The 18,428-nt window shown below is 38.8% G+C and overlaps 1 protein-coding gene across 1 annotated transcript in view; it reads left to right on the forward strand.

Moving 5' to 3' along the window:
* The window catches only part of ARSB (arylsulfatase B), a 72,788-nt gene that overhangs the window by 18,540 nt on the left and 35,820 nt on the right, over nucleotides 1-18,428 (forward strand). Inside the window, exon 5 of the mRNA XM_068423238.1 lies at nucleotides 17,809-18,052. Within this exon, the coding sequence (XP_068279339.1) occupies nucleotides 17,809-18,052 (244 nt within the window). The remainder of the gene's footprint in view (nucleotides 1-17,808; nucleotides 18,053-18,428) is intronic.

The raw sequence follows: 18,428 nt of genomic DNA on the forward strand, positions 1-18,428 counted from the left end.
GTTGTTGCTGTTTACAACTCATTGTAAAATCTTCTGATGTAGTAGCACAAGAAGAAAAGGGGAAAAAAGTTCCCAAACCATGTGAATTTGAGGGTTTTTTAAGCTTTCATCATTCTGAGCTCAGGTGTTGCACAGTGGAAATGTATCAGAAACTTGAGGAGAGGGAAGGAATTTTCTCCATCCTTATGTTACTAGGACCCAGTGGGTATAAGTTCCTGTCCATTTCCCTGATTGCCCATCTCAGGTATCCAAGTGGTAAAATGTTTTCCACTTCCTGTGGGAGATTATCGGCTAATGTAACACTGCAGGTGATTTAAAAAAAAAGGTTAGAAAAACTTTGAGTAAATAAGCTTTTTCTGTTTTTCCTCACAATTCTTCCTTGCACGACTTTTAGTATTTCTTCCTTGTCCTGCATGTTGTTTTAGATTACCACCATGAATTTACAAATATATTGGGTACTATTAAATTACCAAATACTATTAAAGGTACTAAATAAGTGTTAAGATATAGCCAAATATATGTCATTTATTAATCAACTGGTTTCTTAACCAATATTAACAAAGGAAATAGCTGCAACATCTCTCTTATATATTGCCATTATTCTTTTAGAACCTAAATTTCTACTATAGCAAACTTTGGAACTTTGAATATGCAAGGAAAAGAGGAATACTGCTTTTGGTATCACTAGGAAGCACTCAGCAAAGTGGATGTATACTAAATCTGTCATGTAGAGCACTAATAGTTTTTAGTATCTGCTATTGTGTTTTCTTGGAATAGCTTGATTTTATATTGTCATAGAATAGTTTAGGTTGGAAGGGACCTTTAAATGTCATCTAGTCCAACCCCCCTGCAATGAACAGGGACATCTTCCACTAGATCAGGTTGCTCAGAGCCCTGTCCATCCTGACCTTGAATGTTTGCAGGGATGGGGCATCTACCACCTCTCTGAGCAACCTGTTCCAGTGTCTCACCACCCTCATTGTAAAAAATTTCTTCCTTATATCTGGTCTGAATCTACCCTCTTTTAGTTTAAAACCATTACCCCTTGTCTTATTGCTACAGGCACTACTAAAAAGTCTGTCCCATTCTTTCTTATAAGCCCCCTTTAAGTATTGAAAGGCCACTACAAGGTCTCCCTGGAGCCTTCTCTTCTCCAGGCTGAACAACTCCAACTCTCTCAGCCTGTCCTCACAGAAGAGGTGTTCCAACCCTCTGATCATTTTTATGGCCCTCCTGTGGATGCTCTCCAACAGGTCCATGTCTGTCTTGTACTGAGGACTCCAGAGCTGGATGCAGTAATCCAGGTGGGGTCTCACGAGAGCAGAGTAGAGGAGGAGAATCACCTCCCTCGACCTGCTGGCCATGCTGCTTTTCATGCAGCCCAGGATGCGTTGGCCTTCTGGGCTGTGAGTGCACATTGCCGGCTCATGTCCAGCTTTGCATCCACCAGTACCCCCAAATCCTTCTCCACAGGGCTGCTCTCAATCCCTTCATCCCCTGGCATCAGGGGGTTGCTCCGACCCAGGTGCAAGACCTTGCATTTAGCCTTGTTGAACCTCATGAGGTTCACGTGGGCCCACTTCTTGAGCTTGTCCAGATCCCTCTGAATGGCATCCTGTTCCTCAGGTGTGTCAGCTGGACCTCTCAGCTTGGTGTTGTCTGCAAACTTGCTGAGGGTGCAGGCAATCCCACTGTCTATGTTGTTGATGAAGATATTAAACAGTTCTGGTCACAATACAGACCACTGGGGGGCACCACTCTTCACTGATCTCAGTGTGGACCTTGAGCCATTGACCACTACTCTCTGGATGCAAGCATCTGGCCAATTCCTTCTCCACCAAATAGTCCATCCATCAAATCCGTATCTCTCCAAATTAGAGAGAAGGATGTTGTGGAGGACCATGTCAAAGGCCTTACAGAAGTCCAGATAGATGACATCAGTAGTTCTTCCCTTGTCCACTGATGTAGTCACTCCACCATAGAAGGCCAATAGGTTGGTCAGGCAAGACTTGCCCTTGGTGAAGCCATGCTGGCTGTCTCAAATCACCTCCCTGTCCTCCATGTGCCTTAGCATAGCTTCTAGGAGGATCTGTTCCATGATCTTCCTAGGCACAGAGGTGAGACTGACAGGTCGGTAGCTCCCAGGGTCCTCCTTTCTACCCTTTTCAAAAAATGGGTGCAATGTTTCCCTTTTTCCAGTCACCGAGGACTTCACCTGACTGCCATGACTCTTCAAATAGCATGGAGAGTAGTTTGGCAACTACATCAGCTAGTTCCCTCAGGACTCTGGGTTGCATCCTGTCAGGTCCCATAGACTTATGTATGTTCAGGCTCCTCAGGTTGTCATGGTCTCTTACAGTGGGAGGGACTTTGCTCCCCCAGTCCCTGCCTTGCGGTCCATCTACTCGAGAGGTGTGGGAAGAGAGGCTGCCAGTGAAGACTGAGGCAGAGAAGTTGTTGAGTACCTCAGCCTTCTCTTTGTCTGTTGTTACCAGTTTGCCAGTCATGTTCATCAGGCGGGTTCACTTTCTTTGACCTTCCTTTTCTGGCTGACGTACCTACAGAAGCCCTTCTTATTATTCTTTGTGTCCCTTGCCAAGTTCAGCTCCACCACACCTTGGCCTTCCTGACCCCATCCCTACACAACCGGGCAGTGTCCCTATACTCTTCCCAGGATACATGTCCCTGCTTCCACTGCCTGTGCATTTCCTTCTTGCCCTTTAGTTTGACCAGCAGGTTTCGACTCATTCATGCCAGTCTCTTTCCTTCCTTTCCCGATTTCTTACACCTGGGGATCAAGAGCTCTCATGCTCTATGGAAAGCATCCTTAAAGATCTGCCAGCCCTGTTCTGCTCCCTTGTCCCTGAGGGCAGTTTCCCAGGGGGTCCTATTGACTAACTCCTTGAACAGCAAACAGAAGTTTGCTTTCCTAAAATTCAGGGTCCTAACTTTATTTTTTGCGTCTCCCATGGCCCTCAGGACTGTGAGTTCCATCAGTGCATTATATCATAGAAGATCATACAAATACTCTGGTGGAAATACTTAGCTTTTTATAATTTTGTATTTCAGTATTTCTTTAAATAATTGTTTAGTAGAACAAATGCAAATAGACTAAAGTTTGAAATTTTATATACATAAATTTTTAGATTTCCTTTGTAACTGATTAATGTTGTTTGGAACAACACAGAATTGTCTCACACAAAGCTTTCATATTTATTTACAAATACTGCTTCTCCAAGAGACTTACTTTGTCAATCATGGGCAGTCCTTGCTTCTATGAATTAATACAGAAACATAGGGAAAATCTATCATTGATTGACTTGGGAAAGAAACATGCAATATTGTCTGGTCTGAGTTAAGAATTTGGAAGAAGCTGCAGGTGTTGTAAGATGGCCTTAGTCAAATAAGTAGTATCTGAAAAAGATTATTGAATCCCTGCTGAGATGTTCTGGATCTATTTTCCCTCTGTGCTTTTTTATTTTTTTATACCTATACGTTCATATAAAGTATGATTTGGTTAGTACATCTGTTTCATATATTTATGAATATTTCAGAATTAAAGTATGCTCCAGATAAACATGTGAGTGAAGGCTGAGCTCTACAGAAGAAACTGAGAACTTTCAAATAACAGCTCCACGCAACTGTCTTTTGTATTATTTTCTCTCTCTCACTTTCCATTTTTCCATGTTATTCTTATGCATAGAACATAACAGATCTATATTTGTGGACAATTTCACTTTAGCATGCGTTAAAGGAGCAAGATTTTCCCACTTTGCCTTAATTAATGGGAGAGTAAAATCAGCAGAATTCACTTTGACTGTCAGAATATAGATGTGCTGAATGCCAAGGAAGCCATACATTTTACAGATTTTTGAGTTTAACAAAACGCAAAGAAACACTAAAATCCATAGATGCATGTTAGTTATTCCAATTTACAATTAATTTGTAGTAAGATCTTGTATCATTTAAAAATTGGCTTTAAAAGTGGAAGGGAAGTTTTGTATCATAGTTTTATGCTCTTGCATATAGATTTTGCTGATCATCTGTTTCTCTTAAGATTTAGAAGGCATTTAAGCTTAGATGGGCCTGGTGTTGCCCATCTCCTATGCATGCAGAAAAGAAGGATTTTTTTGATGGAACAGGGCTGGGAACTATAATGGAAGTTTTTCATATTGGAAAAAAATCTGTAAAATAGCTAAGGCTTGAAGGTGGAAAGCATCTGTCCTCAGAGCTAGTAAAGCTGAGCAGCATGAGTTTGAAAGTAACTATGTATATTAGTCGTGGATGTTAAGATTTGGCCATGGGTGAGTGGATCAGATCATGTAAATGTCTGATGTGAAACTGGGTTGGAGATCTCTTACTGCAGTGTCCGTTGCAGGTTTTTTAGCTCTTCATACTAACACTGGAACTAATAAGATAATTTTCCCTCCATTTGTAAGGATCCTTGTTTGTATTTTTCAGTTCCTTACAGCTCAGTCTTAATCTTTCCTTTGCTTTCTCTATATGTTCCTACTAATTGTCCTTATGCCCTTTGCAAATCTCTGTGTCTCTGGATACCTTCATGTGCCTCATATGACTGGAATATGTGTCTTTCGCTATACAGGATCTATCTTTACATTTCTCTTTAAGCAGGAAGAAACACCCCCACTTTTGATCTGAACACTGCTGCCGTATGGAATGCTGCCTGTGTCTGCTCTTATGTTTGACCTCTAATTGCATTTTCTCAAGTTAAAATATAGCCAGAGCTTTGTGTACATTGAATTGAGCTGACCCTGAATTCTGTATTAAGATTCCCGAGTTGCTTGAACTTGGTTGGGAAGAACCAGAAATCTGCAGCGGTAATTTCACTTATATTTTGGAGTAAATGGCTTTAACCAACTACATATAAAAACGAATAATGCAGCAACTGTAGTGCATGTTTTTCATTATTAACTCTAGTATTACGTACTATCTACATGTTTAGGCTATGGAAAAGATTACTACTGATCACTATAGAGAACTGCATATATTGGAGCACTGCACTGCTTCTGATATCTTGCAAGAAGATATTTTATCAAATTAACAATGAAATAGTTAGAAACTGTTGACAACTGATACACAAAATTTAATGACAATTTTAATAGTTATGTCTCCTGAAGTCTGGTTTCTGTTTGCACTGCAGCATTGTAACACATTTTGCGATCAAATAAGCATTTGTAGTAAGCGGATCTTAAGAATTACATTTTATGTATGCTTTTCCATCAAGTCCAATCTTTTTCGGTTGTATTCTTCCATTATTGTTCTCTTGGGGTAAAAAAAAAAAAGTGGCTTACATTACTTTTCTCATGAAAGTTGTACAAAGTTGCAGTTGTGGCTGCAAATTATATTAATTCATATCTGCCTACTTGAATGTATCACACATTATGCTGCCATCAAGCTGTATTCGAGTGATTTCAATGGATTGAAAAAGCAAAGCCTTTGTTTAAAACAGTTTAATAATTACATTTTGCTGACCACAAATGGTTCACATTGACTAGGAGATACAGACTGCTGCTGGCCAACAATTATAGTTCATTAGAAAGTCAAAGGTAGCAGAAAGAATGGAAATGCAAAAAAAAAAATAAAAGGAAAAATGCATGCCTCAGGAGGAAGAATATCTGTGTAGACAGCGATGGTGATGAGTGGGACTAAGGTTAGGGGCTTTTTCTGCCCACAGGTGACTGACTCTCTTCACAGGCAGTTGCCCCTGAGGTCTCTCAGCTGCGTTCAGGGACTGCATGTGGCTTCCAGTGATTTTCTCCAAGTGACCTTGGGTAGCCTGGACATTTTTAATAGTTACAGTGGTTTTGGTCTATTAATCCAGATAATTTTGTTGGAACTGTGTTAAGAGTAAGCACACATGCAATTATACCAGACTTTTTTAGGAGCTCTTGACCTCTTGTGGAATCTGAGCGCTTTTAATTAGCTTAACTCTTTAAATTAGTTTAGTCAGAGCCAAAATAGCACATCTTGTTGCAGCCTAAGGCAGATGAGGAGAGAGGCTTTGGGAAAACATGGACCTGAAGACCTTGACTAATTTAATGGGTCACTTATTCCATAATCCTGAGAGAGACTTGACGTTGGATTTTTGTAGAATTAGTAACTCCTTTGCCAAAGTGGGACTAGGGGGAAGATGGGACTTCTGAACTCACATATATGGGCCAGGTGGTGGTTACTCAGTAGACCAGAACTCCTTATGAGGAAGATAAAACTGCAGCTGTAATTGTGGAGATTGGGGGAAGCTCACCACACAGGATGCCACCATCCCCTCTCGCCTCTCTCTTGTTTAGACTGGCCCTGCCTATTTGACTGAAACAGTAGATCTTTGCTAATGCAAGTTTGGACTGAGCAGACTGAGGAAGGATCATGTGAGTGGTCTGGTCAATAATATGAAAGAAATTATAAATTCTGACTGTTGGTGGCATCAGGGGTGATAAGCAGTAGCAGACAGACTCCTTTTGCAAGCGCAGGTTGAACCATAAAGTGGATGTGCTTTATGGCTTTAATATCACTACATTAGATAAGGAATTTGCAGAGAAAAGAAGGCAAGATGTCTTTTGAAACTGAAAGGATTAACTTATTTCTGAACTATGGTGTACTGGGCAACACTTGGCCATCCAGAGCTAAAGCTGTGTTTGTAGTGAAATACTTTGAGCAGAGTAATCTGTTAGTGCATTATGGATTTTTTTGCTTCTTTCCCAGTATCAGGAATGGAACAGTGAACCAGTTAACCTGTAAAGGATAGCGTTTCTGGGATAAACTTTCTAATGAATGATCATTAGACACAAAAACATCAAAACCAAAATGCCCACCAAGAGCAAAATACTCAATTTGACTATTCCTTTGAAGTCTATAGTTTTTTCTGTTGTGCATATGAACAGCTCCCTTTGAAATGACTGAGAGTTATATGTGTGTATTTGAGGACTGAATGTGGTCTGTAAAGCTAGATAGTTGCCAAGAGATTTCACAACTTCGGGATTCAGGAAATAAGATCAAAAGGAGCAGAAAGTTCAAGGATGATGATGTTGGAGAAGGGTTGGGTCTTGCGAGGAGGAAATTGCTGGTGACCTTACTGAACTACCATGGTGTCTTGCAGGCGTATTGGAGAGGTTCAAACATGGGAGCAATTAGAGGGCATGTTTTGGCATGTAGCTGGGACAAAAATAAATCGGAAAGTGGAAATAAAATAATTGTTATTAAATAAAAAATTTTTAGTTTAAGTGCTTCTTCTTGTCACTTGAATGTAGCATTGATGTGACAAAATTAAGAAGGAAGAGAATATTAGGCACACTGTAAACACTAAGCTTTTTCTGTTTATTTGGAGAAAATAGGTTCAGTTTTACCCAGCTTAACATCTTTTTTATTAGTTTCAGCAGTGCATTATTCAGCCATTGTTACCTGTCACCCAGCAAAGATGCTGAAGAAATAAATAACAAGCAAAAAATTATTCTGAAATACTCATTCAGCGAGTATGTTCTCTGCCGTTTCCCCACCTGGAAAACATAATCCATTGCTGGAAAACAGATTTATGAAAACTGGTTAAAACCACTGCTTTGATCATTAAAAGGAAAGAAAATTATTTATGTAAATTTACATTTCTCTTCATTACGTGTGTTTCTGTGTCACCATGTTACCTTATGAAATAATCAGTTTCCTCCCCTGTAAGCTTGATTGCACTTAGCAAAAGCTGAGCTAGCTGTTGGGAGAGGCTTTGACGTTGCTGAATGTACCTGTACAAGACTGATGCATTTTCCACCTTGTCCATGTATGCTGAATAAACTTACCTGTTTCATTTCATTGTCATCTCTAGGAGAATGAAACAGCCTACAGGAGACGAAATAGTCACAACAGATCACAAAGTAATTAACCTTTTTTGTCGTGTCCCCTCCCCCGTGTTATAAAGAATATTATTTTCTTTACTCTTTTATTGATGTATTTGGTTTAGAGAATTGTTGGATGGAATTTCAGTTTTTGAGGTTTATGTGCTTTGTGTGAGAGTTAGCTTAGGGACAGATACTTCTTATTAAGGTGTGTGCTGCCCTTTTTTCAAATGTCTGGTGTAGTAAGTAATAACTAGAGAGTTTTTATTTCCTTTTTATGTCTTTATGCCAGCAGATGTGTGTTTCTTTCTGCTAGTGAATTGAGCCAATATATTCTGGTTATAGCTAGGGGCCCCAGTGATTAAAAACTCGAGTCACTCCTCTCAAACAAAAGTGATGTGAAAAACAGATGTAAATCTGCCCAATTGCCGGAATCAATTCATAGTTTGCACTGTGTGCCAATGCGTTTGCCTACATTTAATATTAAGAAGGAAGAAAGACGTCTGGCCCATAGCAAATGAAATATAAAAGTCGTAGACACACAGGAGGAGCTGGGCTACTGCTGGACGAGCAAAGGTCAGCTGCAATGTTCCTGACACTGAGCGGTGGCCCTCCCACTCCTGCTGTTAGGAGCAGACTTCTTAATTCCCTGCATTGAGGTTTCTGCTGTTCCTGGGCTGGTTGGGGAGCTTCGACAAGGGGCAGTTTTCCCTGGCTGCAGGCAGCGTTGTGGGAAGGCGCCCATCTGCACTGCCTTCCCATGCGCAGGCTTGCCTGACTGTGCACAGCCCTCTTCTTCCTTGCCAGCCTTTCTCCCGAAACCTTTCCCAGCTGTATCCCGATGCGCTGAACCGCTTACATCAGCTCCAGATTGCTCTGTTTATTGTGTGCCAGAGAAGTGACAGAAGGCAATTGGAGCAGTCCCCCCTCAAGTAAACGCCAAGAAAGAGCAGTTATAGGCTATTAGGATGGAAAATGTGGGTTCTGGGCACAACCCTGCGGCTATAATGCCTGTACATTTGTTCACTTGTCTCTGCTGTTTGCCTGTAATTCTGTTTCAGGAGCTTCATATCCCTGGAAGTGTGGGGGGTTTTTTGTTTTTGCTTTTTAAAGATTAAAAAAAAAAAGGTGTTAGGTCAAAGTAGTCATTTCTTCCCTTACCCTCAAAGGATGAAACTGGAGAAAAGTGAAATACTGATCCCCTAAGGCTGGCAGCCTTCGCTGCAGGCTATGCACACCTTAACGCTTCTGCTGCTTCTGAAGTCAGAGGCATCTTTTCTTGTATGCAACTCTGATTGGCAATAGATGTAAAAGTAGTTTTCTGCCGGTTCCTGTCGTCACGGTTGAGTTGGATCCTCTTTTCTTACCTTACAGCTGCAGCCTAATGTACAAAACCAGCAGGCCTGAGGTCAGGTATTTTTCCATACATCTGGAAGTATGGATGCGTTAGTTTTGGCTGATTGCTGCTGATACAGGGCGTCCGTAAGCACAGTAACAGTGGCCTGACTTTCTGCTTTTTTCCCTCCAAAAGCTGCTATCAATATGCCCTCTAATGAGATCCATAACATTGTTTGGATAACAGCACTAGGTTTGTTCTGAGAGAGTCACGCTGCTTCCAGAAGCAGAGAAAGAAACCCAAATGTATTCAAAATAAACATCCAAATGCTTTTACTGAATAAAAACACCTAGGTGTTGCCAGCTATTGGACAGTCCCTGCACTTAGAAAATTTAATGCTTGAAATTCAGTGCTTCCCAGTGTACTTGCGGTCATTTGTCAGTCCTATCCATTCCTTCTTTTATTGAGTGTCTGTCAACCATATGGACATATCTCTTCTGTTTGGTAAGGAGAGAGGAGGGATGCACTGGGAAACTGAACATTCTTCTGAGTTACATTTACAACACACTTATTTTAAATGGAAAGAGGAAGCATATACGAGGGACTCCATTGTTTCTTTTAACAAAGAGAAACCACCTTACTTCCACTCTCATCTTCACAAATCAATTAATCTATTAATCAGAAGCAAGAAACTGGAACAAGTCCCAGGAATTATTATTGACCATATTTCCCCTTCAAACATTTTGTGCACATATTTCCTGCTAGATTACATGCAGTTGATGGCTTTAGTATGTCAGCAGCCTTCAGTTTCAGGAGTAGCAGGAGCTTAAAAGGTTCCTTTTTCTCATTATTTTGAAAATGCTTTAATTTGATAATGTATTGAAATGCCCAAATCTGCATTACAAAATAAATCAGAGCTGTTTTTTTTTCTGGTCTGTACTCACTTTGTGGCTTTAGACAAGCCTTTTAAACGGAGCTTGGCATGGTGGCGTATCAGACAGTTGTGTGCTAGATCAGCTTACTGCAGGGGCCCATGAGGAGAAATTAAAAGGTATGGGAGTTTTCTCTTGCAGCTTCAGAGAAATTCATCAATTAAAAAAAGCAGGAGCTTTAGCAGAGGTGGAAAATGGAAAAAAAAGCAAGGCATGCCGATGTTGGATTTAAAAAGTACTGTAGGTACAGTAAGAGTATTTGGTGAGTATTTTGTAACTGTTTTCAGGAAAAAAAGGAGACCTGGGTATTTGTAGTCAGGAGCCAGAAATGTTAGGCTAGATCTTTACAGACTCTAATTGTTGGTTAAAGTTATTAAGCACTGGTACATGATAAACGATTAGTGAATTGAGTTGTGATATCCAATTGTACTTATGATCCTAGTTGCTCAGTTTTCTTCTTAGTTTGCCCTTGCAGCTGTATTACTTCAAGTGCTTTCTTTGTGCTGTGTTCTGAATAGGATGAAAAAGCATTTGCATAGTCAAAAGGCTTTTTTGGCACACAGCACTTGATTTTTCTCTCTCTCTTTTTTTTTCCTTTTGGGTGACTGATTCCTAATTAAATACTTCCTTTAATTGTTGGTTGGCTGTTTCTTGCTCTGTGGCTATATGAGTTATACACATACAGATCAGCATATTTTTATGAGGTATTCTCGCTTTCTAAGACAATTTGCGCACTAAATGTAGTCAGCAAGGGTGATATTTTTTTCATAAGGAGACTTATGAGTAGCTCCTTAATTGAACTAACAAAATACAAAGACTGAAAAGAAATACTGAAGTTAAAACTGCTTAATAACAGCACCAAATACAGTCCTGGGTGAATCTGTGGAGAAACTCCAGGAAGCCCTCTCTGAGGAGCTTGTGTAGAACAATTTGCCAGGCACGTCAACAGGACTGCAGAGTGTAGTGCAGTTGTAGTTGTAAGAAGAATGCAGCAACCTGAGTGGTCACAAGGGAGACAAAAAAAGGATGCTCTATTTAAAAAAAAAAAAAAGTTACTTTTCTGTAGTATAATAGAAACAAGATCTAGTCTGTTAGAAGAAAATAAGTAGCTATACAACAAGGCACACTGTTTCTTTTGAAAAAAATGCAAAATTATTTTATGTATTATTTACCATTTTTAATTTACTCTCTTAAGTCCTATGTAAGAGCTGGCAAAAAAGCAGTGAGGGAAATCTTTGAGTGAAGACCAGTTTCTGGCCTGTTTGCAGAGAAGACAGTACCTTTATTCCAGAGCATTAATGTGAGCAACATCATGAGCAGAAGCTGCTAAGGTAGTGTGTGCAGGTAGTAGAAGTCGCAGAAAGGAAGTCGCATGGGCCACTTGTCCACGTGGTGAAGAAAGTTAGCATGTTGGTCATACTATACTTAAGCGTTCTTTGGAAATTATTCTTATGGTGTTTTTCCCACCATCTAAAAAATAAAACACAAGGGTCTCTTTATAGCTTTTAAAATAAATTTTTCATTCCACTACATAGGCAATAATGATTTTTGTGCATACAACGGGGGAAGAGTAAGCTTACTTTCTTAGAAACTGGCCTTATACAGTATTACAGGACTTGTTCCCATTTAATTTCTCCTCCCAACAATAACTTTCAAGCCTGTTGATCAATTTAAACTGAATTTGTCGGAGGAGTGCGCTCTGATGTGTGAAGTTTTGGCAAATCTATTAATGCTATTAATACTGCCACTGAGTTCAGCAACCACTGTGGACTTGTCTTAGCAAGGAATGCGCACAGGCGAGACGTATTTATGATCCTGGGAAAGACATTCGACAGGGTTCATTCTTAAGTCACTTTTGCCTTTTTTGGTTTCCTATTGTCTAATGAGATATAAATCCCAAATGAAGCATTTCCCATATTTGTGAGTATCTATTGCTCGTGTGGGTTATCTTCATAGCGTGAAGCAGGCTGTTGCTTCAGTTCCAGGATAATTCAATAAAAAAAGTGAGTCCATCTTGAAGACTTGCATCCATACACACTTCGTAAGTTATTGCTGTCAGAATAGTTTTGTTGCTGTTTTTTAATGTCCAGCTGCTCTTCAAAGAGGTTTTAGTCATTAAACTGTTTACTAGTTACATGCATCCCCCATCACTGCATATATATATACTACCCTGGTGAAAATGTTTGGCAGCTGGCAACTCTTCAGAGAAGTGTTTGGGAAAAACAGAAGGGCCTCTCTGTTTAGTTTTGTTTATTGGTTCCTTTAAAAACTCCTGCAAAACATCTTTTACAGTTTACGTATAACAGATTTAACAAATTAAACTCTTTCTCATGTATATGACAATGAATATTAATTACAAAAGCAGATATTTGTGAGAAGAAAACTTTGGCATTAATTTTTAAAGGTATAGTCAAGATGCACAGGCATTATTTTGCTTTTATTTTGCTTATGTTGAAAGGTATTTATTAAATTAAATAAATTTTTATAACCCGCTCTTTCTCTTCATTACCTTTGACAAAAAACCCACAGTACTTTGAAAGACAGTCTCCTTCTTTTTTAAAATAGATTATATTCTCTGATTTTCTGTGTGGGAAGTCTGTCCTGTTTTCATCCAAAATCTTTTGGGAGGGAGGTACTATGAATTTGTGTTGTTGCAACTCGCTCCATTAAAATCTCTTCATGTGAACAGCATTGTATGGACTTTAAGATGGGTGAGAAGTGATTAGATGTAAATAGGTGTACGAGAGTGAAAAAATAGTCCTATAAGAAATTATTTCTTTCTTGAAGGCATATTTGGGTAGTTGCTAGAGTTAGAAGAAAAACATTTGGGTTTTTTGCAAGTATTTTAATCAAAACAGAAGACAGAAGTTCTCACTTCAAAATTTTATTTTTGCTATAGCAATGTGTGGTATTTACTGAGGGTTAGCTTTGCCAGTACTTTAAAAAGTGTTCAAGGGGTTAGGGTACTGTGCATGACTATTTTGAAGAGAAAAGTTATTTAATCAGGAGAGCTTTATATCAATCTATTTTATCAGGATGCATGTCCCACAGGTACACTCATATGGAGAAACTAACATAAAATGTGGTGGTGTTTTGGGTTTGGAAGCACTGCATTCGTTTGCGGGGGCGGGGCGTTTAGACCTCCTAATTTTGTTAGTATCAGTTCCAATGAAATTATTCAGTGCAGCAGTTTTGGGTTTTTTTGAAGATACATTCAGATCCTATCAGATTCCTACTCCTTGGATACTGAAGGACAACACAAAATTAAAAGAGAATTATGCTACTCACATGAGCCATATAAATTGGCAGAGAATGATAATATTAGAGATTAGCCTGGCTTTTGTACCTAGGGACTCTTTTGACCGATTGCTGACCCTCAGAAATAGTTATTGCCCTTAAGAAACTGTTCATCTGTGACTACATGATTCCCTCAGATCTAACCGTTGCAGGCTCCCTCCCCAATGCTTACAACTGTCAATGTGCTTCCTTTTAGGATTTTTCCTTTCTCTTCCATAGTAGGAATGACACCTCTTCCCAAATCAGTGCAGCATATCATTGGTATTTATGATACAATTACTACATTATACAGGTTTTTCCATAGTCAACAAGGCTGATAGTAATTCAAGGGTGCACAACTTTGATCAAAACTACCTTCTAACGTAGCCAGGATGCTTCTGTTTGTCTCCTTTAGTCTGTCATTTTGCCATTTACCCTGCGTATGTCTTCTGTGCATTTTTTCGTTGGTGGTGGTAATGCCTGCTATGAACTCTGTTTCGGCCCATTCTTGTATAAGCAAGAATGTCTCTCCCCAGTGTTCTCTTTCATTGTCACAAATTTCAGCTTGTAGAAGAAAATACCATCAGAATGGAAAAAAAGCATCTTGGTACTCCCCTCCTTAAAATAACACAGAATGATGTGAGGGATAAAAACACCGTGAGAAAATAAAGGTAGCTTAACACCTATCAAAGCAAGCCAAACAAAGCAAGCAACAAAGCTCTTTAAAAATGTATGATACTTCCATTTAAGAAAGCAAACAATACTGAATAATTAGCTAGATAACATTTACGCCAAGTACCATAATTTCTAAGTATAGCCTTATTCTATCCCCTTTCATCCTTTCTTTAAGGACAAGAGCTGGTTTGTTTTATGATTTTTCTAATGCACATAATATGTTGTGGGTACTACTGAAGTCTAAATTATATAGATATAATTACAAAAATGATTCTTACAGATAGGAAAAATATGCTCACTACATTTTCCAGACTATTTCACTATTATTTTTAATGAAAATCATATTTGATGTTTGTCTCCAGGAAAGAGATAATAGAAGTTTCATGCTTGGGAGAGGCTTGTGTTTTCAGCTGAAGCAGCAAAGGCTGAAGCTTTAATAATAAGAAATGTTATAAACCAGAGCCTCTAGTTGTAGGTACCTTGATTCCAAGAGCTTTGCTCTGGAGACTGTCTGCTGAGATTAAGTATTAGGATGAGTCATGGAGAGAAGCAGTTGCAGAAATGGATGATAAATCATTCAGGAAATATTGTTTTGAAGTGGATTTAGAATTGGATTTGAAGCCAGTATAGAACATGAAGCAACCATGATCCTATTTGTCTCTTACCTAGGTGCATATTAAGTGTGTATTTTAAACTACTGGGAGTTTCCATATGGGCTTTGGAATTTATTCCATATTCCAGATCCTTTGCTAAAATAGCACGAGGAGTTAGTAAGGAATAGCTTATTTGGGAGAACATGAGAGTGGCTGTACTTCCACAGATGAAGGATCCGTCTAGCCAAGCATCCCCTTGCTACGGCAATGCCTGGTAGTGAATGCCTAGGAAGGAGTATCGGGGCTTGTTGCTTGTGCCTTTCACCAAAAATATTGTGAAAACTTTGAGATCTTCAGCAGTTTATGGCTAAAGAAATTCCTGAGGCAGAGGTAATGCCTTTTCATGTAAAAACTATCAATTATTTTTTAATCTTTAACTTCTCCAGTAGTTTTCTGAACCCACGCAAGCTTTTGGCATCAATTGTATACATCCACAGCTGTATCTTGGGGGAAAGATACACACACATGGCAAGTACCCATTTTGTTTCCTGCTATCTAGACATGCCCTCGTAGATAAGACCCACTGGAACTCCAGTTATGGTCCTGTAGTGGTTGTTCATGCCTTTCTTTCTGCCACATCTATACCTCATGCAATCAGTGACTTCTTGTTTGTTCCCTCCCCCCACCTTTTTTATTTAGTGGTTAGCCTAATATTTCATCAATACAGACTCCATTATGATCTTTCATTATTATGTAATTTGCTCCTCTTTAAAGAATTGTTGATATTTGAAGTCCTAGATAATATTTCAGACCGTATGGAAGTCGTTACCTATAACTTCAAAAAATGGTATCCCTTATGTATAAACTGCCAGTAACACATCAACTCTTTCTGCCCACCTAGAAACTTCAGTAATCAAAACAGAAACCCTCCTTTTCCCTCCTTCAACAGTTTTTTGATAACTCAGTCAATAAATTAGGCAGAAATTAAGCATGAATTCCTGAGGGAGAAGGAAATAGTAACGTTCTAGCAATGTGAAAATGAGAAGTCAAAATGAGTCGGATGAAGCTTGTTTCATATGTCAGGTTTTTTTCATTTACATGTGAGATAAGCTACCAAAACAAGATATTTTTTTTTCCGCTTTTGTTAAGCAGTGTACTATGTCTGAATGCTGATATCACACACGAGTTTTTACAGGATATATGTTAGACAGACTCCTTTTCTTGGGGAATTTATTGTATAATGAAATTGGTACAACTCAACTACAGAAAGTAAAGAAAAAGTAAGTATAAGAAAGATTTGACTGTAACCTAGGAAACACATTTTCTATTCTTCAAAAAGACAGTCTACTTCTGTAATTTCCTTGCTACTTTGTTGCTGATATTCAGGACTAAAAAAAAAATTTTGTGTGCGAATATTAAACTGTTACGGACAGTAGTTAGCCTGTGATACGAAGAAGATATTTAACATACTTAAGATTTGATCCCACTGTATGTCCAAACTGTGCTCTAATATAGTGTAGATAAGACACCTTTTATTCTAAGGCCTCCAAAGGTTAAAAGCTACTGAAAGCTCTGTCCCATGAGTATCCCTGACAGGAATTCCTGTTTACACTAAGAGTAGAAGGAATTGTTGAAACTGATTTATTTTTTTTTTTTTTTGTAACCGGGAACTGTTTAAATTCTCAGATCCCAGTGCTCAACATTGTTGTGTGAGAAATATTGGCAGCTAGTATTTGGTTGCCTGCATTTCATATTGAAGACAAAAAAGCTCTTTATCTATTTTTAACCGAGGAGTGCTGGACACACAAGCAGCCCTACTGGAAGCTAGCTGGGCCACAGAACACTTTACACTTTTCAAATCATGCTATTTTTTCCAAGTACTTTATTTAGTTTAGGCTTCCACCTTTTGAAGTCTTCACAGAGGCATGCATTCGTTTATTCCTTAGTAGAACAAACAGGGTCTTCTGTGTGCAGTAGAAAGATGTTCACAGTGGCGGTTTACATTGATCCCTAATTAATGAAACAGAAGGGAGATCATTTTGTTATGTTGTGGTTACAGTACAGTTCTTCTGTAAGGTGTTGGACATATACTTATTGTTTCTTCCTTCAAATTCCTGGGTTTTAATCAGAAAATACAGTATAAACATGTCAAATTACACTGAATATCAGTTCAACAGCTACTATTTGAAATAATTTTAACCTCATTAAAATACAGAAGAATTATGCTTATAAGAATTGCCATCAGTGACTCCTACGAGATCATTACAATAGGTTTGAACAAGAACAACTGTACAGAAGTATCTTCAAAGAATCATTAATTCTGTTAACTTAGGAATCTGGATTTTATTATAAGTGTGGAAGCTTGGTCAGAGAGTTAAAAAAGAATTAAATGAGCTGTGTCTAATTAATGTAGATATTTCTGAGTTACTGTAGTCACGGTTCAACTTTTTCTGTAACCATCTTATATGTTGTTCTCACCAAACACAATAAATTCAGTATAATTCTGAATCACTTCAACTATTTTAACTAGCTTCAGTTCATTTTGTTAGAGCTTTCTCCTTTCTGCCTGAGAAACTGTCTGTTTTGTGTGACATTACAAATCAATGTGGCTGCCTAAAAATCTAGGGAAAAAAATGTTTCTAAACTAGGAGTACAGGTATTAGCCTGACACTGGAATAACAGGTTTCCATTTTAAGTGTACCATACCGCTTTGGAAAACAGTTTATTCTGAGTAGTAATGATGGCATTGATAGCAACTCTTCTTGTGGTCTGTAAAGTAGATGGAACTAAATTTTTAAAGTCTTTGATTCTGGAAGCTTTGGATGTCTAATGATATTTAGAATCAACCTCAGAGGTTGCTCTTAACAAAGTCTTCCTAAACCATTGGCTTGTAGTATGGTATCATTTCTGGTATCATTTCTGCCTAGCAATGACTTTTCATTGTAGTAATTTGTACAACTCTGGCAAGAATTAATGTATGTTTGTTATGTGCTCTGAACATGCGATATGCTCTATGAACACTTAACAGCACTATGCAAGTACTTGCACGACATGCCTATATTGTGAAAATATTTTTTCAAATGGATGAGTAAATGATGTGGGAAGGATTGTTCTGTTTCTTTCTTACCAATAATTCCTTTTAATTACTTGTTTTCCAGATAACGGAGGACAGACTTTGGCAGGTGGGAATAACTGGCCGCTGAGAGGGAGAAAATGGACCCTCTGGGAAGGAGGAGTGAGAGGAGTAGGCTTTGTTGCAAGTCCTTTACTGAAACAAAAGGGTGTAGAAAGTCATGAACTCATCCATATCTCTGACTGGCTGCCAACGCTGGTGCACCTTGCTGGAGGACATACCAATGGCACTAAGCCTTTGGATGGCTTTGATGTTTGGAAAGCTATCAGGTAACTTGCATGTCAGATCACCGAGTCAGCATTCTGGTATGAGAAGAATTTAATCAGCCCAGAGAATGGAGCTGGAACTGGGAGGGGGTGGGGGGGGGTGGGCAGGAATATTACAAGTTCCCTTCCCTAAATAAAGGGCAGGTATAAGTGCAGTTATCTTTGTTATCCATGAGAGAATTATCCAGATGGCAAATTAATCCTGGTCACAGATGCAAAGCCTCCATACAGGTTTAACTTGGTATGTTGAATTTATCAGCATGGCCACAACACTGGTGTACTTTTTAAGAACGCCCTGTGATCCAAAAGTACGTTCACTGATTTTGCACAGCATGGAGTACAAGTTAGTAAATTTTATAGATCCAGCCCCGCTCTTTAC

This window comes from Nyctibius grandis, chromosome Z (assembly GCF_013368605.1).
Source record: "Nyctibius grandis isolate bNycGra1 chromosome Z, bNycGra1.pri, whole genome shotgun sequence".
Lineage (NCBI taxonomy): Eukaryota > Metazoa > Chordata > Aves > Nyctibiiformes > Nyctibiidae > Nyctibius > Nyctibius grandis.